This window comes from Manacus candei, unplaced genomic scaffold (genome assembly GCF_025592945.1).
Source record: "Manacus candei isolate 608988 ecotype Guabito, Panama unplaced genomic scaffold, ASM2559294v1 h1tg000131l, whole genome shotgun sequence".
NCBI lineage: Eukaryota > Metazoa > Chordata > Aves > Passeriformes > Pipridae > Manacus > Manacus candei.
The window spans coordinates 1,502,763-1,525,297 of record NW_026138179.1 but is presented as its reverse complement, the minus strand read 5'-3'; the positions used below and the strand labels follow the sequence as shown (position 1 = coordinate 1,525,297).

The window sequence follows — 22,535 nt, the reverse complement described above, 5'->3', positions numbered from 1 at the left end:
CAACCCCCACCTGGCTACAACCTACTTTCAGGTAGTTGTAGAGAGTGATAAGGTCTACCCTGAGCCTCCGTTTCTCCAGGCTGAACAACCTTAGCTCCCTCAGCTGCTTCTCACAGGACTTGTGCTCTAGACCCTTCACCAGCTCCATTGTCCTTCTCTGGACACACTCCAGCAGCTCAATGTCTTTCTTGAAGTGAGGGGCCCAGAACTGGACACAAGACTCAAGTACTCATATTAAGCTCCTCTGAAGTTGCTCTACACTTTGTTAGACTGCAAATTCCAAAAACATCAGGCCATCTATGGTTTCTACACTGCCATGCCCTGCAGGGGATAGATGCTTCTGCTGCAAGAACAACTTAAATTCTACAGTTTCTTTTGCCCTTTTATTTGACTTTCAACCTTAATGCAAGGCTAACCCATAGATGGTATGTTATTGTGCAGGCAGAGTATACTGAAGCTTCTGTGCTCTTACTAGTGACTGCCCCTAGCTCCCTTTATCGATGGCATACATTGCTAAAGAGTAGCTTAATTTGTATCCTGTTGGTTAAAAACTTTTAGATGCAGATCTTGCAAAATGCAAGACTGTGAAGACACTTTTCCATGGTTTAAAATTGCCCACAGTTCCACAGCCTTGGTGCAGCAGCTGCAGTGACCAGAAAGTGAAGTGCATGAGAAACTGCCACAGTGCAAGCCAGGGTGATTGTTGGGCACTGGAAGAGGCTCCCCAGGGTCACAGCACCAAACCTGCCAGAGTTCAAGGAGCATTTGGACAAGGCTGTCAGGGACACGGTGGGATTGCTGGGGTGCCCTGTACAAGACCAGGAGTTGGACTCGATGGTCCTGCTGGATCCCTTCAAGCTCTGGATAGTCTGTGATTCTATGTTTGCTCCATTGCTCCTGTTCCCGCTGAGCCAGAAGGCGAGTGGCTGACAGAGTCCTGCAGCCAGCGCTTGTTACCCAAGCGACATTCCTCTGCTTACGTCAACCTACTTAATTACTTGAGCCATTAATTAGTGTCAAGAGCACCACCCATTTACATGTGGTGTTTTAGAAGATAACGTGAGATCCGCACGCCGCGAGGGATTCTGCTCCTTCACAGGCGGCCGTTTGCGCTTTGCAGGAGGGGTCACGCAGGGACTCCTCAGCGCCCGCCTCCACGGTACCGGGAACAGGATCGGGAACAGGATCGGGAACAGGATCGGGAACAGGGCCGTGCGAGGATCGGGCCCGGCGGGGGCGACACGTGGCACCGCGCCCCGTGCGCGGCCCCGCCCCCCGCACGCAGCTGGCCGCCCGGGATTGGCCGCCGGCAGCCAACTACAACCCCCGGCAGCCCCCGCGGCGCGGGGGGCGGGCCCAGGCGGGCTCCGCGCGCCACATGACCGGCGGCGGCGCGGCCCCTCCTTCCTCCCTCCCAGGACCGGTGGCGGTCACGGGGCGCTGTCGGTGGCGCGACGTCACCGCGGGCGGGGCGGGCAGAGGGAGGGAGGGCCGGCTCGGGGGGCGCTGCCCGGGGCGAGGCGCGGGGGCGGGACCAGCCGCGGCCCGGAGTAACGCGCCCGCCCCCCCCGAGTGACAGAAGCGCCCGGGCACCGGAGCCGGAGCCGCCGCTCGCGCCGCCGCCCCTCACCCCCGCTCCGGCCCCTCCGGTGTTATGCGGCGGCCCTGAGGGGCGAGCGCAGCCCGGCAGGACCCGGCGCGGCCCTGAGGGGCGACGGGGTCTCGCCGCGCCTCGCCGGCCAAACCCATGACTACGGCAAACTGCGGCGCCACCGACGAGTTCGACTTCAGGCTGATCTTCGGCGAGGACGGGCAGCCCGGCCCCGGGCCGCCGCTAGGGCCCGCAGGTGCGCCCCGGGGCCGGGGTGCGGGTCGGGCGGGTTCCTGTTTTGCTCCGAGCGAGGCGGGGAGGGGAGCGGGGGCCGCGGGAGGCGGGAGCCCGGGGGCAGTGGCGCTGGCCGTGCCTCCCTCCCTCAGGCCGCGGCCGCTGTCCGGCGCCGCTCCCGGCCCTCCCTCGGCCCGCGGGGGCTCGGGGGGCGGCGGGCCGAGCCGACCGGGCCTCTCCCCGCCGTCTAAGTTTCTTTGGGAAAAGAAACCCAAGAGCTCGCGTCGTGCGGGAGGAGCCGCCCGGGAGATAAAGGGAAAAGGCCCTGGATTGGATGCGGTGGCCCCGCACCCACTGAGCCCGGGGAGCGCGGGGGGGTCCCGGGAGCGGCGAAGTGTTAACGGGGCTGGACCGGAGACATGTTCAGGCGCATGCGACGAAAAGTTTCCACCGAAGTGTTTCCCGTCTATAGGACATCACAGTTACTCCAGTGTGTTCCTACAGACTTTGTATACGTGTGGATGGGCAAAACACGGCGTGTCGGGATGCTTGGGGTGCTTCCATTTTAGTCTGTTTTGTAGTATTGCAGCCTGAAAATCCTGTTTAAAAAACCCTCGTATTTCTTTAAACTGCAAAAAGTAAAGTATTCCCTGTGAATTACGGTGTGAAGAATCAATAAGGGCCAGCTGTGCAGTGCGTGGCTGTACCAGAGTTTGATGGCTGCATGCTTTACTTTCTAACCCACTTGAAATAAGTATTAATTGCTAAAGGGCTGTTTTATGTGTAAGTGTGAGATGATGAGATAGTTCTGAAACACGACTGTATCCAGGCTAAATGATGCAGCCATGTTGCTTAGTTCTCTGACTCGGTTGTCTAAGTTGATTAGAAGAAAATTTGTTTGATACAGTCTGTGTGTGAACACTTGAGATTAACTTCTTATAAAATCCCTGACTTTCTTGATGCTCAGATTTAGTTTACAGATTCGTTCAGATAAGGGAAGATTTTCTTTGCATATTTTCCGTCTTAGTGGAGTAGCAGATGGTGCTCTTTGGGAAGGGGGCCTGCATTCTGCTAGCCTGATAAATGCATTACAGTATTATATGAAAACAATGGAAAACATGTAAACAAATTACAACAAAAATAATTATGACATCCCCGTTTCTATTATTTTGACATAAAACTGGTAGACTAACTATGTTCCTTTGTTAGTGGTAGGTGAGAATGAGCGAACAAGTTGCTCAGAAAACTGGAAATACTAGTGTGGTATCAATTGACTCTTATGATATTTGTAGTTTGGTAGCATTCCTTAACAAGCAATTCAGTTGTTACACTGAATATAGAGAATTTTGCATGCTTAATAAGTTACAGCTGTTCTTACATTAATTTTGAAAATACAGTATTTGGACCATGAATTAGTTTGTTTGCTGTAGCTTTCAGTAAGAAATCCTGCATCTGCATCTGACACTCAAACAATTTTACTGTTTTGTTTAATACTGGAGATGATCTCGCCTGCTGTGCAGAGATGTGGCCTTTGGGGGAAAGGGTTAGAGTAAGTGTCTGCCTTCATGTATTCTATTAAAATTATTGCCAGAGCTCATCTCTTAATTCTGCACAGGTATTCTACATATGATGAACTAGAATTCATTTGAGAGGGCCCATATTGGAAACCTTATTTTTTCCCTTACCACTTTTCCAAATATATTAGTTGGAGGAACAAAAAAAAAGTTCCTAGAGCTCCCTAAAGCATGTATTTCACAATCTCTTATCACTTGCTTCAGTGGTGGTGTCTGTTGTGTTGCAAAGTGAGCAGAAGGGTAATTTTTTTCAAATGTATGCTAATAATAAAACATATACATCATAGGGAAAGTTGCTTAAATTTGAAATAAATAATACTAAAATTACTAAGTCTTCCATGATCGTGGAGAACACCTGAAAACACTTTCTGATGCTTCATGCTATATCTCTAGAAGTTTGAGACTGGCATTTCGGATGAAAGAAGTGTCTGGTACTGAGTTCTTGCATAAATAACATGGAAATCTCTGTTAATGCTCTCTTTTATACTGGGACTACTGTAGTGTTGTGAGGATTTTATTCTTTTATATATGTACACGTATAAATATTTATGTATACATGTTTTATATTTAACTGTATCTTTAATCAAAAGAAGAAAAGGTGAACTCTTCTTTCATTTGCTTTAAATACTTTTGATTCCTGAACTACTAAGAAAACACTACTCCCAGGTACTAGATTACCCTTTTCATGACACTAAAAGAACAGTAAGAGAAATTAAATCAACTGGGATTGTGAGTTATTACACAAAACAATTTCAGTGGGTTGCAGGATAGTACGACTAACATACGTAGTTTTGTGCTAAGTGGCACGAATCGATCCTTCCGTTCTGCAGTAGTGCTTGTTTGCTTGCTCTGAAAGCTGTGGTTCCTGCTGCAGAGGAGAATGCATGAAAGATGGCTTGACGATGCTTGAAGTCACTAGTCTAATACTGCAATTTTCGCAGCATACTGGGCTTGAAAGTGGCAGCCCATTTCAGATAGCTTGTGAGCAGATGTAAAAATTTGCTCAGGTGGTTGCTAAATAAGAGATTCTCAAAAGCTCTTCAGCTACTTTTAAGTGGATGTTAGGTACTGAGCACCTTCTGCAAAATCTTGCTCTGTTTCTCTGATAGTTTAGTGTCCTTGTCCTAAAGAATAAAGACATTGTCATTTCAGTTTTGTAGTGTTTGGCACTCAAAAGAGGTTGTACAGTTCTAGGTACTAATGAGCTTCATCTTTTTCTGACCAAAATATTCAAGCCTCCAGTGCCCAAAGGTAATGCTGTAGAACACTCTGAAGTGAATCAAATCTCTGTTGCAAAACTGTTTGGGTCACTGCAGTAGCATCTGATTGCCTCGTGCCACCTTATATCAGTTGCATTTGAAATGTCCCTGTCAGCATGTGAGTTACAGTATCATTCAGGTCCTGTACAGGCTGCTACAAGAGATTGTCCTAAAACTCAGTCAGTTGTGATATTTGAGGTGCCACCTTGTTTGGTCTTTCTGATGAAGAGATTTTTGAGATGTAATCTGTGACACTTGAATAGTTGAATTTAGCTTTAATGCTTTTCTAATGATGCCGCCATTCCCTTCACCACCACCACCACCCACACATAGTTTTCCAATACTATTCAGGATAATTTTGGGAAGTCTGCCTCAAATTTATTAAGCAACGAAGCTACATTAAGATTTTCACACTACTGGGGATGTGTTATACTGTTTAAATGCCAACTGTGCAAAAGGGAAGCAACTACGAGTTGCTATGATAGCTTCTTTATGTGAAGTTTTATTTTAAGGGTTCATCTTCTCTTTTAAAGAATGAGTTTTTACAAGGTAAGAGCCACACTTGGAGTATGTAGTGCTAAGCTGGGAACTCTGGATCTTGTAAGGTTCTGTATAATGCAAAATCATTTCTTGTTGGTATGTGAAATCAGGACTAACTAAAAATGAGGCTGCAAACTGTTCAATATCCAGAAAATCAGTTATTTAATTACGTAGGAAATTCTGACAGATGAGTTATTGGTACTGCTGTTTAGAATCCTGTCTCAAATGTTCCTGTTATTTCTGACGAAGAATTTTAGGAGCAAAAGAGGGGCTAATGTTTTGTTACCCAGTGAAACATAGTAATATGTGAATTTCACCGCAATTTCCACCTTTTGTTCTTGGGTTATGAAGTAGAAGAGGAGAAATTAATATTTCAATATAAGTAATCATCTTTGGTTAATTTTGTTTATTTGCTTTCCCACAATATAAGTGTTTTAAAAGAACTAATAAGAGTACCCTCCTTGGACTTCAGGTTCACAGTATTTGTTTTATTTTCTTGGAAGCCTTGAAACGAGCTGAAAAGAGATTCTCTGTATTTCCTGTGACAACATTTGGTTAAGTAATACTGTTTAGTAATCTTGCTGCAAATGAATCTCACAATCTATCTTACTTTTCTTCTGAAAAGTATGAAAAATATCCCACTTGCGTGGTGAATTTAGTGACATTTCCAAAACATCTTTGGAACTGAAACCTCACTCTGGCTATGGACAATATATCTGGATTTTTATCTTCTGTTAATTTGAAAACTTCTGCTTGTTCTCCTTTGAGATTTTTTTCCTCTAGCTTAGAGATATTAGGTTATTGGTTTGACAATACACATTTTGCTACAGTGACTGTCAGAGTAATACCTGATCTTTTCTTCTGAAGGTTTTTGTGTCAAACCTTTCTCTGTGAGCATCTGTGAGCTGCTTAGGCTGCTCAGCAATTGCCTTCTGCCTGTGTTTAAGTGCTCTGAAGCAATGATGGGCACTGAATTTTGCCTCAGCTAGGCAGAGTTCTCTGTAGCAAAAACTGGCACTATGTATGTCATTTAATTTAGATATATAGGAGAAGTCTTAAAACCACTGATTTGTAATGAAACACCACCACAATACTAGTCTTTATAGCTTTGCCTTGATCATTAATATGTAAAGTATTCTTCTTCCCTTAAATGTGTATTCATGACTAGTGTTGCTGTCAGAGATTGTTGGTAGATAGTAAAAAACAGCTGAAGCTGTTTACAGAAGTTTGTTTGCAGCATACTTGAACTTTTTGTTCTTTTCCTCAAGATGGTGATTAAGGTAAACAATACTAAGAAAGTCAAGTTGTGGTAGAAAAGAGAGTAATCTTATAATTAGACTGAGTGGAAAATTAACAGCTGGATGCTGGCAATAGCTGTGAACTTGAGGTGTGAGTTGACTGAGGATTGCTCTTGGTGAAGTTAATTTTTGTGTTCACATACTTCTGCTGCAAAGTTTGCTTTCCTTAGCTGAGTGGGAGGAACTTGTGAGACATCTTTTGAAGTCTTTTTAACAGCCTGTTTTGCACACCTGTATGGTTCACTTCAAGTGAACTTTTTAAAAAAATATTTTGATTCTGCTTAGATTTGATTGCCTATACCAATGGGTAGGAGAGAAAGTCTTTGCACAAATTGGTAACTGTCATTAATATGTATAACTTGATCCCTCCATATAAATTACAGCTGTCTGTGCTGGTCCATTAACATTTGCTATACAAAAGAGTGCTCATATGGGTTAAGAGTAGGATCAGCTGGTGCACCTTTAAGAAAGGAATGAATGGATAAATTGCTTGAATCTGTTTCTTTTTTTGTCCCTTAAGCATGTGACACTTTTTAACAGAAATATTTGTTTATTAGATACTGAGTATTAAATGTATTGTGATAGAAACCACCACTTGTGGGAAATTTAGTTAGTATCATTTTATTTTACAAGCTAGTGGATGCTGGTATCTGCATGTGAAAGATTGACACGCAGGGACACAATGCAAATCAGTTGTAGGCTGTGGTTATATAATCTGCTGATAGGGGGGAGGAGGGAAAACCAAACAGCTGCAGCTGACCAAAAACAGAGGGTCTGTGACAGGAACCCTTTTGACTTCAAGATAACTTAGAGAAACACTGAGGAAGAACCAAAGGAAAATATGTATTAAAGTGGGATCAAGGAATTCAAGAATTGCCTGGCAATTAAGAGGAAGAGATTAAGATGGTAATCCTCGGAAGTTGCCATGTTTCAGTATGTTGTGGTTTCTCACAGTATTCTGGCTGAGTGAAGTCTTGTCTATTTGGATGAAGCTTGACCAGGGTGAGACCATTCAGGGAAAATGTCAAACTCTTTTGAGTGGTGTTGCAAAGCAGTTGTAGTTGCAGCTAATCTGATTTCATAACTTTTCTGTTTCGGCAATATCATTCTTTGATCACTACATAGTGCATCAAGAATCACTTTGTAGTGAGTCACTGTGTAGTGCAGGGATTTGACAAAGATCCCCAGTTTGACAAAATGTCACTTACTTTATATGTGAATTCGTAGTCACACCTTACTCTGTCCCCTTCCCTCCCATCTGAATTGTGGGCACAGTGCAAATGAAAACAAATCCTGAGAGTTGGGATGTGGGAGATGGGCAGGGTACAAAAGCATTTGGGCTAGTGCTTTTGTCTTACATATTTCTGAAACTTAGAAATAAGCTTCTTCTTTCTTCAAAGTCAAAAGTAGCCCTCTGCTTAAAACATGATGGTCCCTTTCCTTTGGTTTGTGTTGTACAACTGCAAGTAGTTTGTCATATCCCACCTGAAGTACAGCCAAATCAGTAATGTTGCTGTGAATGAGTGAGGATAAATTAGAGTACATGGGGCCTGGGTCAATAGTAAGCAGCGGTTTGGCTGTTCACAGTAATAACGTAAATACGGGAGTTGTTGCCTCAAGCTGCCCTAGTGGGCCAGGGAAGTACGTGGAGCAGGCTTGGCAGTAAGCCTAGCCAGTAAAACAACATCCAAGTCCTTGCATTTGTCCAGGCATGCCGTGTGGGGTTCGAATGACACTGGAATTCAAGATGAGTGAAATGATCAGGAAGGCTAACTAAAACTGCAAGGCAGGAGCAAGCTTATTAAAAATCCAGCATTCTCTTCTACCCTTAATACACCCAGCTGTGAGTGTTCTTGTGAAATACTGGTGAAATAGAACGGTAAATAATTGTATAACTGTTCAAAGTCATTCAGGGAAGAGGAGTTAAAATCTGAAGCACTGCAGGTCTGGTCGAGGAGCAGTTTTTGGGCTGTGGTGCGGCCTACACAGCTTGTGAGGGGCTAACAAAACAGCTGAACTTCACCTCTGTGGCTCTTCTGATGGAATGTGAGTGGCACTGAATGCTTATGGTCACTTCTCAATCAAAGGCCTATAGGTGTGATGGAAGAGAAGATACTTCTGTCAGTTTTCTCTGGGAGACCCAGTTCTCATTTTTATGTTCCTGGTGGAAGGAGAGAAGAATGAACTTTTTGGGGATTTGACTACAAACCTGTGATATTCCCATAGTAAATTCATGAACATAGAACTCTGCATGTGGTTTGAGTTAGTGTTGTGTGGTGATTTTGGTGGGTTTTACAAAGCAGAACCAAAAACTTCAATTGAGGCTACATGAAAGATGTTCGTAGGTAAAACATGAGCAGGTGCTTACAGCTAATTTGTTAATATCAGAAATGTAGAATCATATTATTTGTATTAATATTTAAAATAATAGGAATTGCTTGCTTAAAAAATAGCTTCTCAGTCTGCACTTTGAATTTAGTCATCACTTCTAAAAATGAAATATTTTTAATATAGCAAAAATTCCTTTATGGAATTGAATATTTTGGGGGGGGAGGGGTTGTTTGGTTGGTTGGATTTTTTTCAGCAGGTTGGTGGAGAGGGTTAATGAGAGACTTCGTGTTTTTGGGAACAAGTGCTGCAAGAAATGTTTTTTTAATCCTAGATTTTATTTTTTTTAATGGTTTTGGAAAAAAATGGGAAGACCACTTAAAACATAATTTCAGTGATAAGCAGCATTTTTACTATGCTGGAGAGAGAATGGAATCATGACTGATTGTAGTTGGGCCAGGGCACAAACTGTTACCTTCTAACCGAAGTTGTTTTACAGTGTAACCCATTGTATCTTCTTACCCAAAATGAAAGCACGGCAGAATGACGAACTGCTCATACAGTCATGTTGCGTTTGTGAACCGTTAGTGACAATGATTCACTGGGTTTGATGGCTGCATAATGGGCTGTAATAGTATCTACAGTGATTTATAGCTACTTGTGTATCTTTAGATGGTTTCTAGAAGTTGTTCCCTAAGTCAGGGACACAAAGGAAATGAGGAGATGGAATAACTGTATAATTACAAAAGGCTTTAACGGCGTCATTTGGGATGAATGTACTCAAATTACAAGACCACGAGGGAATATGTGGTTTAATCCAAAGAATCACTAAGAAAGTCTGTTAAAATTTTGTATTTTGCATAGCTTCTTTAAATTACGTCAGAGTCTCTGTATTTCATCAGTGTAGATTGTCAGTTTTAGTCTTTTGAGAGCAAATGCTGCTGTCTTCCAAATTGCCGAGCTTTTTGGGGTGGGGGCAAGAGGTTAGGCTGGTGAGGTACAGTATGTGATAAAACTTCCACTCCTACTGGAATAAACACAAGCTATTTAGGGCTTTCAAAGACATGCAAAGTTTCAGGGCAAAGTTACATGTGACACTGTCACGAGACGTGCTAATGCAATCTTCCATGTATTTGAGGGGATCATTCTGAAACTTGATGAAAAAAAATTGTATTCATGCTTAGCTTCAGCCTCTGCATTCTCGTTTGACTGTTTGATTCCTGATTTTCCCTGTTACTGTATCAATCCAGCACAGTGAAATCAAGGTATTTCTGATTCTGCATTCCTGGGAACAGTTGGGAAAACAAGACAGTTTCAGACTATCATCCTGGCTCATTACAGTCCTTTGATGTACAGAGTTTCTGAGCTTCATGCACCTGAAGTCTACCTTTAAGATGTATTATAAAATATTGGTGAAAAGCTGTAATAATTAATAATCCCAAATACCAAGTTAACAATATGATAGGATTACCTGCTGTGGAATGGTTTGCCCTCTATCACGTAGGACAGCTGCAGAAGTGCAGTGTAATTTGGCTGAGATGTGAAAAGTTCCTAAACTAGTTTGTTCAGATACTGTCAATACCAGTTCTCTGTCTCTGTGTCATGCTCTGTTTGATAATCAGAAAGGGACATGCCCCCATTTCAGTCTCCCCTCCTCTTACTGTGTAATTGCTCCCCACTCGAACATCTTGCCCTGGCTTATTGCTTTCCTTTTCTACCAGTTTTCACAAAGATCCTGGTCTACGTCACTATACTCTCCTGTAAAAATAAAATCTACATTTTCTTGCACACTCCTGTCTGTTTTGTTTGATGTGGCCTGACTTACACATTCTGATCTTGGAATCTTGGGTTCTACCCAGTGCTTGGTTCAGGACTGGAGCAGACTGTAAACGGGCAGTGTCTGTACAGAGCAGTAGGTTGTTGTCAGCAGCTCCTTGGTGTTAGAAGTTGGTCGGTGTAAAGGCATCCATGTAGGTAATTAGGTGGGGATTTCAGTTCACCCCGTTTGAATAACTGAAGAGCCTTTTTATGGAGTCTGTTAGTTTTGCCCCCACAAAGGAGGAGTTCTGCACAATAGATTGGCCTGCAATACCAGGAATCTAGGCAACTCTTCGGCTGGCAGCTACAGCATATAATTCCCTTATTGCTTTCAATCAGTATTTGCCTAATCTTCTCACCTTTATGTTAAGTCTTCTTCCAGTGGGTCAGGCACAATACACTGGTTTCAAAGTGATCAGTCTTCCTTTGGTTCCCATGTTTAAGCACATGGGATGCTCTGGGCTTGCAGGGCTGCAGTCCTTTCGCAGACTCTGACTGATCAGATAGAACAACGTACTTCATCTCCAGAACAGCAGTGTCAAAAAGGCTGCTAATGCTGTGTGTTAGTAACTGCTGTGCTGATGTATTGTGTTAAGAATCTTCCAAAAGGCCACAGTGTATTTCTTGATAGCTCTGAATTACTAGGTCGAGTTAAGCTGACTTTAGATCTGACACTGAATGATAAATGAGACTTCATCAAACTGGAGGGCAACAGCTTCTGTTTTGTGTACAGGGGTATTCTGCAGTGAAATAGTGTGTCTTCTTAAATGACAGCCACAGAGAAAAAAAGGAAGCAAAGGGGAGCCCAGAGAACTTGGAGACTTTTAAAGCAAAAAGTAGATTTTTTTTTTTAACTTGTTATGAGTATTAATGAATAATCTGTAAATACTGAACCACAAGCTTTATAAAGTTATAATATAAAGACATGCTTTGTAATCAACCAGAAATAGTAGGAGAGCTGGAGAAGGCACAGGTATAAACATTACCCAGCACTTCCAGGGGTTCTTTCCTGTTTGTAACTGAAGTTAGAATGGCTAATTCTTGTTGAACCTTACAGTTACAAGTTGAATTCTTCACCTGCTTTGTACATCACTTTTTATCAATGTATCCCAAAGCTATTCTTTCCCTATTTGAAACTTAGTTCCATTACTTCAGGGTGAAGCTGGATGTACACTAAGACAGTCATTCGAGTTTAAATGCATACCAGGCTGTGGCCTAAGGGTTTAGTTGCATGTTATGTTTTTATTTGATGGTGAACACCTGCGGTTCCTGCCCTGGTTGCTCGGTTCTCCCCATGTCCTAAAGCCATTCTGTCAGTTGTGTATATACAGGTGTTTATGTTAGTGCACTGTAAATCTGATTGCCGAACTCATATGTGTTAAAAGTACCTCACTGCTCATTTCCCCTCCCCCTTTGTGTGGGAGGATAGTTGCTGCTGAAGAAAATTTACCATGTAGTTACACTCTGAGAGCCAGTATGCTCTTATTTTAATCAGTGTCAGTTGTAAACATTCGATATGCTGTGTTAAGCTCCTTAAGCTAGTGCAGCTTCTTTATTCTTCTGCGTTTCTACCAAGGATAATGAGTTCTTATCCAGAGTGGAATTTGGAGAAAACTCATTGATTCTACTTTTCTAGTATTCTTGCTTAACACAGTAAAATGAGTGCAATTGTGACTGGCATGACAGAGCTGCCTCTAGCATACATGATTGAGAGAAGTGACATTTATTTTTGTCCTTTTTCGAGTAATCTGATATGACCATGAAACAGAGCACAAAATCATTGAAGAGGAAGAACTGCTTCATAAAATGACAGTTGTTGTAAATCATCCCTTTCTGAAAGCTTTAACTTGCACTACTGTTTCGTATGTTACCAAATTTGGTCTAGAAGGATGTGTTTCCCCCGTTCCACCTTGCTCCCTTAATTGTTTTCACAATTTGTTCTTTTTCAGTACCATGTTTGGCTTACTAATCAGCTATACTTCTTATAAACTAATACATTGCTGTGTTTTTTAGTGGATTTTTTGGGTTGTGTTCTTTTTAAATTGGTGTTTAAGCCTGTAGGAAGTGTCTGGAGAACTTAAGCTTGTAATGGAAAACTGGAGTTAAATATCCAATTATAGAGCTTCAGTGTGGTGTACCAACAAGAACTCTGATCAATTGTCTTTTTAAATGCACAAAAGGAAAACTATGATTATTGGGTATTTTTGGTTCTTTGTGAAGATTAACTCTTCTTTCATCCCAAGAAATATATAAACTGCTGCAAATCTGCAGAATAATGCAATAAAAAATGGAGCTGCATATCCTTTTTGTGCCTACTTAGAGATATGTTTTATAATACCATTGTGTTCAGAAAGAGATAGTGGTTACTGTCATGACAGAACTGGAAAACAGAATAGATGGTTATCCTTTCTGAAGTTTGGAAGGGAGACACTCATGATGTCTGTGGCAATGCCCAGGTCTTTCCTCATTCTATTTAAAGGATATGATTACTGATCCTATTTTCACAGTAGTATTTTTATAAGACCTAGGTCAAGTTGCACTTTCTTAATACCTTATTGCAACTCCTGTAGTCTGAACCTGTTTGTTTATGGGCTTACAAACTTAGAATAATAAAGCAGTTTGGATAATTTTGGCACAAGGCTTGTGTTCAGACATTTGATTGTAGTTGACCTTCCTTCTCTAGAGAAATCTGGTGACTGCACAGCTGCACATGTGCATGTGCCAGTACATCCTTGAGGAGTGAACAACTGGTGGGCAGGCATTACCAGTCCTGAATGTGCACTCTGATACAGCAAATAGCGAGCAAAATGTGCTTTAGAAGCAGTTGTTCTGGATATTATTGAAGTACATTCCCCAGTTAGACGGCTTATGTTGAAGTGTAGTTAGCAGCTTAGTAAGGGATGAGCCAGCGCTGCTTTAATACTGAAGAGGAGCTCCTGGAAACGGATCTGTTTCCAGACAGGAGCAAATGTACGTTCAAAAGGAGAGACCTTCTGGTTCTCATTGACGTTGGATGGCACTGACACCTGATGTGAGATTGCAATGAAAGTCTGCAGCTTTATATAGCTTATACTCTGTGTGAATATAAAGCATCTGCTGCTTTTTGTGATCCCTCAGTAGTGAACCTGATCTCAGCAGGGTGGGGAAGAAGGCTTCCCTAAACTTCTAAAGACTCCTTGGCTTCTCTGTGCATGGTAGTATTAGAAGTCTTAGTAAGTAAAAACCAAGTTGAGTTTCTTTCTGTGCCATTGATCCAGGAGATCTCATTTGATCATAAAACATAATTTGTTTGACGTGGTTTGTTCTTAGCAAACAGTGACTCGTTTAGTTTCTCTGTCTCCTTTCAAATGCTTACTGGAACAAATAAACTATTAATACTACTTCTAAAACTGAAGTTGAACTTATTGGACCATAATTCTTCAGTATTTTTTAACCTTTTAGTCCAGTTTTCTTTACTCTGTATTGCTGTTACCTTTGTTAGCAATTTACTCAGTTGACTTTACCAAAGGAAAAGCTTTTAACACACCTGCCTTTTTAGGGTTGTGGGCTTTTGATGTGAATGGCACTGCTGCTCTTGGTCTTTTGTATTTTGCCAGGTCTGCCGTGTCTAGCATCTTGCCCCCATGTGCTTGTTGTAGTTTTACACTCTACCTTAGTAATTTGACCTACTTTCTGTGTCTTGAGTACTTTCTTACATTTTATGCACAGTGAAGGCCTCACTACTTGACCAACTTCTTTACTGTCTTTCCTTCCCCAGTAGGATTGTTTGGATGTAATAGCTCTCCTATTAGGTAACCAGTTTTCCATAATTCCGTTTTTCCCCTTGGGCTTTACCATAACTCATTTTTGCCTTGCACTTGCCTACTGTGAGACTTCCCTTTGTTTGTTTACCTTCTGCTTCTTGAAACCCTGTGTTGGATTTGTTTTGAGCTATTCTTGCTCCTTTCCCTCTTAAGGGTTATTACCTGAGTTTTTTCATTCTTTTTCCTCTCATTTCTTTCACCCGAGTTGTATTTGTGTTTGTATGTTTACTAGTCCCTTAAGATAGGTTAGAGGGATCTTCGAGATTGGATTCTCTCTACAGTCTTTAATAGGACAAAAATAATTATTGGTAAATAATCTAGTAGAACTATTGACATGATTTGTAAAGGTCTTAGTGTTGTCCTTTTGTGTGAGCAGCTAACAGGTTATTTTAACACATGAACTGTAAGGGGGAGTATTTGTGTGTACAGGCTGAAATAAATCTACCTGTTTATCCATTGTGTCCGAAAATGATTTGGGTGATTTAGACTTCCAACTATCTTGTGTCCACAGTCTTAAGCATGCTTTGGTGTTCATTAGATTTCTGGCTTTGGTGTTCATTAGATTTCTGGCTTCCTGTTTTTTTGAGTGTGTTGGGGAGGGGTAATGAGAGAGCACAGTGCCAAACTGCTTAGAAGTTGTTTGTCAGGAAAGGGACTGAAGAAGCCTGAGTCAGAAGTACTCTCCTGCCTGCTCCATCTCTTCCCCAGTTCTTCCCAGCTGGTGTTGATAGTTCTGTGCTGGTCAGATCTCTTCACCTCAGCTCCATGAAACTTAAATTTTGAATGTACATCTGCTTTTTGTAAATCCCAGTGACACTGAAAGTGGAGGAAATGTCTTAAATATTTTAAGATTTCTGGATTATTGGTGCAAGAGAAATATGGCTCTTTGCACTGGTGAGAGTTTTAGTGCAAACCCATGTGCTGCTAGTGTTCATAAAACTTAATGACAGTATATGCTTACACACAGGGCTTGAAGACTACCAACTGCTTTCCTTAAACATTTTTATTATTATTTCAAAAATTCTGTACCTGTAACTATTTTATTTTAAGTTTTGAGAAGCTGGATAATAGCTTTTATTAGGATTGCCTTTTTCTTCCCTTGATCTATGCTTTTAATGTTAATACTGAGTTAGGAACAATGACATCTATGATCTTGCACACTAATATACCAATAGATGTGGAAAACCCATAACCGACTACTGTCTGCATTTCATGTTTTGTGATAGGAAACAGCAAGAAAAAAAAAAAGACACACCAATTAAAGTTTTAAAAAATGTTTGTTACCCTAGTGAAAGGATAGGGAAATGCAGTTTTGTTAGTGCTCAGTGTAGCGAGCTTGTGTTAATTGTGTGATACATAAAATAGACCTTTGAGAATCCTGATCCTTTTAGTGCGTGCATATTTAGAAATTAATCTATACTGATTTTTTGTGCTCTTAACACATAATAGTAGTTAATTATATAATTATATAATATGGATAATTGTCATACATTACTGTAATATATATAAAATCACACAGTGCTTATGAAATTACTCTGTGCTCCTCTTAAATGCACTTTGTGCCTCCTATAATACATTTCTTGCGGAGTTGCTCCCTGCCCATGAACATTCTGAGGAAGGTGGTCTGTTCCTTGGTAACAATCTGCTTTGTCTCCATTTGAAAATGCTACCTTGTCTCTGAGGAGCTGTAGTTTTGTTTTGGTTTTAGTTAATTTTAAGCTGATTCTTATTAGTAAAACTGATAATAGAATTACTTCATTAACAAACTAATTTTTTCATAATGGAAAGGCCTAAAATGTATAACTTCCTGTCTGGACATTTTATCTGACAGTGAGAGAGACTAGATTTTTTTTTTTTTAACAAGTATTAATATTTTGCTGATACTCAGGATAAAAATAATTTTAAAAAGAGCTGATACCTAGAAATGCAATTAATGTCATCCAGCCTGGATTTATGGAAAATTATAGTGAAGGCTCTGTTTTAGAAGTGAAAAGAAACAAGAGTGGAATCATAAAGGTTAGAAAATAAGAAAAAGAGCTGTGTTTTTTCTACTTCTGTTTCAGACAAATGTCTCATATTGACAATGCAATGTTGAGAAGTGGGGCAAGAAAATCTGCTTCAGCTCTGTGAGACAAAGCTTCTGATTTTGTTCTCAATTTCTTGTTTTTCTTTGTAATATTTCCTATGTTTTGGATAAGTTAGTGAGATCTGAGAATATTTTGTTTTGTCTTATTTTGCTGAACAACTTGTGCTCAAACTTCATGAGACTGCAATTGAAAAATGTCATTTTGTGGGATGAGCACTTAAGAGTTTTCTAAGCAACAAAAAAAGATCTTTGGAATATGATTCTTTATAATACCTTTAATAATATTCTTTGTTGAGCCTCTTGTGATTGAATGTTTTTAGTGGTTCATAATCTTCATTTGAGTTTGAGTCACTGTAAGATGCTTTCTATTGTTAAAGTAGATAAATATTATGTATGTGATATTACAGTGCTTGTAAGTATTAACTAGACTTGCAGAAAGTACCATAGTCCTGTTTGTGATAAAAATATGATTTTTTGAAATTATTTATGATGAAAAATGTTACATTATAAGTGGAATACAGTTGTGAAAGACAAAGTTTGAATTGAATGTTTAAGTTTAGATCCTTTCAAGATTTAAACCCATTTTTCTGTTTGTATTATAATTTCAACCACTAAAGATGTGTATAAGCTGTGGAATCTTGTTGAAAACAGGATTTATGATAGAAAACCATGCTGTAAATATGACTGGGGAAAATGTAAAATTAAGAGTTAGCTTTATTTTTTGTAGCTAGTATAATGGGAAATGTCCATGATGTTGATAACAGTCCATATCTGGGAAACAAAGGATTTTGTTTATGGCATTTTTCCAAGTATTGCATTCTGACTCTGTTCCTTTTTTTCTTTATGTTTTAATTTTGTTTTCAGATCTTGAGTCAGATGACTGTGCGTCCATATACATCTTTAATGTAGACCAACCATCGTCCTCTGTGAATCAGCCCATTTGTATTCCTCGCCACGGACTGCAATCTCACTCCTCTCCCCTGACACCTCCTACAAGACTTCAGAGCCATAAGAACTATGAAGGCACGTGTGAGGTACCAGAGTCCAAATACAGTCCACTAGGTGGACCCAAACCCTTCGAGTGCCCCAGTATTCAAATTACATCGATCTCACCCAACTGTCATCAGGGGATCGAAGCCAGTGAAGATGAACTACACACAAATGGCACAGAAAATGACTATATGGAAAGGCCTTCACGGGACCATCTCTATCTTCCTCTTGAGCCATCATATAGAGAATCATCCCTTAGTCCAAGCCCTGCCAGCAGCATTTCATCCAGAAGTTGGTTTTCAGACGCTTCCTCTTGTGAATCCATTTCCCATGTTTATGATGATGTAGACTCAGAGCTAAATGAAGCAGCTGCTCGATTTACCCTTGGCTCTCCTTTGGCATCACCTGGTGGTTCTCCGAGAGGTCCCAGTGATGAATCATGGCAGCAGCCTTATGGATTTGGGCACTCCTTGTCACCTAGACAGTCTCCCTGTCATTCTCCTAGAACTAGTATTACAGATGAAAATTGGTTAAGCCCTAGACCAACATCAAGGCCCTCATCAAGACCTACATCCCCTTGTGGGAAACGACGACACTCCAGTGCTGAGATTTGCTATGCTGGTTCTCTCTCTCCTCACCATTCTCCAACTCCATCACCTGGCCATTCTCCCAGAGGAAGCATAACAGAAGACACGTGGCTAAACACTTCCATCCATAATGTACAAGGCCTTAATTCTGGCCTTTCACCATTTCAGTGTTGTACAGAGACTGATATTCCTCTAAAAACAAGAAAGACCTCAGAGGATCAGACCGCCACTTTATCTGGAAAGGTCGATATCTGTCCTGAAGAGCAGGGTAACTTGTCATCATCCCTCGAAACTGCAGTAGATGATTGCTCTGGATCTCAGCACACCTTGAAAAAAGACTTGCCCGGAGACCAATTTCTTTCTGTTCCTTCACACTTTACTTGGAACAAACCGAAGCCTGGTCATACTCCTATATTTCGGTAAGTGATTACAAAGTCTTTCCCTCCTGTTTTTTCCCCTCCAATGCATCTTAAGTAGACATTGTCCTTATATTTCAGTGATGCATTAAGACTTTACTTAAAGAAAACTTGTAGGCAGGTAGATGTTATAATTAGGAAAAAATAAGTTGAGATACCAAATGCCCATCTTTTTCTTCTTTTAAAAGTACAGTAGATGTGTTGTAACATAGGATTAGTTTGTTTGTGTACTTGCACAGAGCCCAGCTGAATTAAATGTCTGCAGATTTTGTGCACACTTTGCAGTTCCGTCTATTCTGAGTGGTTGACATTTTAATGTAGCCAGAGAAACCTGACTTACCCGATTTCATAGAACTATGAGACCACAAAAGAGGTGGGGAGTTTATTTGCTTTTGTTTCTACTTGCTTCTTCAGGCTCATATAATTCTAGAAATAGAATAAAGAAAAAAATTGTATGCCATGCTGAAAATCATCCAGAAAGAATGGCTGTCTGGGCTGTCATTACAAGGTATTTCCAACATCCACCATAGAATTAAATAACTCTTTTCCTTTTGTAGTTCTGTCATGTACTAGCAGGATGATCTGTGGAGGCTCAGAAGAGAGACCTGGTTTGATCGGGGTAATCAGAACTTCCCATTCCATTACTTTTTCGATGGACCAGTTTTATGATCTTTCCTATCTTACAGCTTTTGGAGTCACTTTGCCAGTGCAGTAGGTAGAGTAGAAACAAGAGCTCCTTAAGCATTGCTGCTAGGTGGACAGATACTGTAATTACTTGTCACAGGATATCCATTTGATTTGTGAACCTTTTCCTTGTTCTACTAGGTTTTAAAAATAAGGGGTAGGAAAGTACTGGGAAGGAGAAGCCACTAGATTAATACCTGTAAAGCACAATTATCCTATAAAAAGCCATATTATAGATTTAAATGTTGGTGCTTCCATTCTATTCTGTATTGATTTTAAAATACCTTTGGTTAAAATAGTATAAGTCTGTCCATGGGCAGTGCTTAAGAGTTGCTCTTCAACGATGTAGTAAATGAAGCAATTCCTCTTTTTTGGGGAGGTTGAGGGGTGGATAGGTTAGGATTCTTCACATGTATGCTCTATTTTGAAAAAGGCAAAGCTTAAATCTTGGTAGTTAATGATAAAATGTGGTGTTCTTATCATTGCAAAATTTTGTATAAATTCCTTAGAAGTTATGAACTAGCTTGTCTTGTTAATAACTAAATATATTTAAACACTGCTTATTCATTTTGTCGTTTTTTGCCTAATGGTATAACCACAGATTTTAATTTCTCTCCTCAGAATTGTATTGATTTTAGTAGGTGGAAGGCTTTTTTTTTTCCCTCCTTTAATGTTCTTCTACGTAACTGTTGATGGATGTGAAATTTAACAGTAAAGCTGCTGGCTGGAAAAATCTCTTTTACCAGATCTGAAACTGCTGTGTTGACAGATACATTAACTGTCTTGAAATTTTTAGGGGTTTTAAGAATGTCTGTTAATAATAGGTGTTCTAATCTGTTACCAGAATCTTTTCTTCAAACTAAAACAGTAACAACTGTTTTTCCTAATAGTGTATTTTGGAATTGTATTATATTTCTGTAGGATGCTAAGCAGTCCTAACTTGGCATTTTTGTTAGCTTGCAGGCTACACAGTTCATAAAAGGTGAGCATCACTGCAGCGCTAAAGGTCATGAACATATAGGCATGTGGAAAGATGGGATGTGGATCTATGGTTCTTTTGTGGGATGACCAAAGTAGTTTAAAAAATAGATAATTCAGTTAAACCTGTTTCTTGTCATAGGGAGAACTGAGTAGAACTGAATAAAAAAGCAATTTCAATGTTTTCATTAAAAAGTAAAAATATTTTTTAAATGTCAAAATTTATTTAGAAGCTGTCACTGAAGAATTTCTGTAAATATAAAATGGGGAAACAGACAGAAGAAAAGGAAGATTACACCTATACACAAGTAAACTAAATAAATCTATTAAGCAGTATACATTTGGTGCCAAAATGTCATCTGACTACTGAATTAGTGGAAATGGTTGCACTGGCAGCTGTATCCTCAGCAAAATGTTGAATTACTCAGCAGTTGTAGCTTGTTCCACAGGTGCTATGACAATGTGCATCTTCAGTATGTTAAACATTCCATTCTGTCATATAATATTTTATAATTTTGATTCTTATAATGCAGGGTAGCTAAGCTGACCCTTATGTTTTATGAATAGAAATGAAATGCAAGATAGCGACCAAAAGTGAGCATCCTAGTTGTCATGAAGAATTATACAATTGATATTTATATATTTATTTCCCAACAGTCAATAAAGATGCTGATTTTATTATTTTCTTGCACATTTGCTGTTAGAGCTTGAGTTGTAAGATTTCCAGAAAGTGCAAAAAAAAAATAAAATTAGAAAGTCTGTTTTACAGTACTTTTCTTACTTAAACAAGGGGAATAAAAAGAGTCTAGGAGTGACCTAGAAATCTCTACTGTGCAAGTAATATAACAACTTTGGTCAGAACTTGTCACTAAAAGTACAGTTCACAAGAGATCAGCAGCATTGTTGGTGCTAATGGTGGTTATGGTGTTCTGGAGTTAAGGACCATCACAGATATGGCCAGCAATGGTGTAGGTAACATGGAGGTTTTTTTAGAAGAGTGGTCACTGATGATGCAATTGAAAATCGTGGGAGTTCTGTTATTTTTGCTTATACATTTATTTTTTTGTTATCTTTTGCTTTAAAGTTACGATTTTAATATGAATAACTAAGTTTTAGGTTCTGTAAAGTGGGTCTTGAGAATCTAATTTGTGTCTCAAGCAAATAGGCACTTCTTAGGGTAGTAAACTTAATGAGTCATTAATTTCTTTCTTTTTCTTTTTTAACCCTACAGTATTTGATGGGAATAAATTGTCCTTTTGTGTCTGGAAGATAACCAGGCAATATTCATTGATGGTCAAAAATCTTAAAATTAAACCTAGTTTCTTTTACTTCCTTCATGGAATTCTTAGAGACTTTTACATTGATTACATTGATTTAAAAACTACTGGATAAATTGACGTGTGTCTTCAGACTGCATGAATTTAATTTGTAACACTGAGAAGTGATGGGGCATCAGGTAGTTTCTTTGTTCTAGAGGTGATGAACAAACAGGCTTTGACAGATGTATTTACAGCTCAGGAATCTTTGTAGTGATGGATATATAATGGCAACTTGAGTATTTTACTGTTGGAAACTAGGATTGCTGGCAATGTCACTTATTCTCTCAGAAAAAAAAAATTAGTTTAAATATAGTGGTGGAATACTCAGAAAAGTTGCTTCTCTTGTCTGAATCCTTGTCTTGGAAGTCTAGAGAGTAGAGAGGAACAGTATTATGTAATATTTTTACCATAACTATTGGGACTTTGGTCTTAATTTTAAGAAGGAAAAATCTTTCAATGTGAGTGAACTAGAGGCAAAGTTAGACTGCTAAGTATTTATCACCTTATTTTGATAAATAGAAATAACACCAGCTATGCTACTAGCAAAACTTTGAAGTGAAAATATTTGCAAATTGCTGACTTTGAAGATAAGGACCCACTTAAGTAAGACAAGCAAGAGAACTTTGAACCTCTCAGATTTTTAATAGCAATGCTATTGCTGTAATGTTTACACACCATTAATGAATCCAGAGAAATTCAGGTAGTGTTTCATATGGGGCCTTTTGCACTGTACATGTTATCCAGCTCTCCACTTTGTTCTGAAATGATAGAATATAAATTCTTACTTGGCAATATACTATATCAATTCTCGGAAAGCATCATTAACTGTGGGTCTGCTAGTAATAGAACTTGGTATTTTGAATGTAAACAGTATGAATAAAGTCTATTGATAAGCCACTGTGGCATCTGGAATGGCCCCAAAAATCTTGACTTCAGAAGTCTTCCACCAGGAGGACTTTGTTCTAGGCAGGGAGGAGCAACCACAGCAGTAGTTTGGCTCTACAAGCAGTCTTGAAAATCTTAGTATTGG

General features: G+C 39.9%; 1 protein-coding gene across 3 annotated transcripts in view; it reads left to right on the top strand.

Moving 5' to 3' along the window:
• The first annotated feature begins 1,506 nt into the window (after nt 1-1,506).
• The window catches only part of NFATC3 (nuclear factor of activated T cells 3), a 65,188-nt gene continuing 44,159 nt past the window's right edge, over nt 1,507-22,535 (top strand). For 2 of the 3 annotated variants that reach the window (XM_051771262.1, XM_051771260.1), the window contains exons 1-2: nt 1,508-1,847; nt 17,396-18,527. In XM_051771262.1, the coding sequence (XP_051627222.1) occupies nt 1,748-1,847; nt 17,396-18,527 (1,232 nt within the window). In that variant the 5' untranslated portion in view covers nt 1,508-1,747. Of the gene's footprint in view, nt 1,848-17,395; nt 18,528-22,535 lie in introns of all 3 variants that reach the window. The other variant, XM_051771259.1, reaches the window with a different exon arrangement.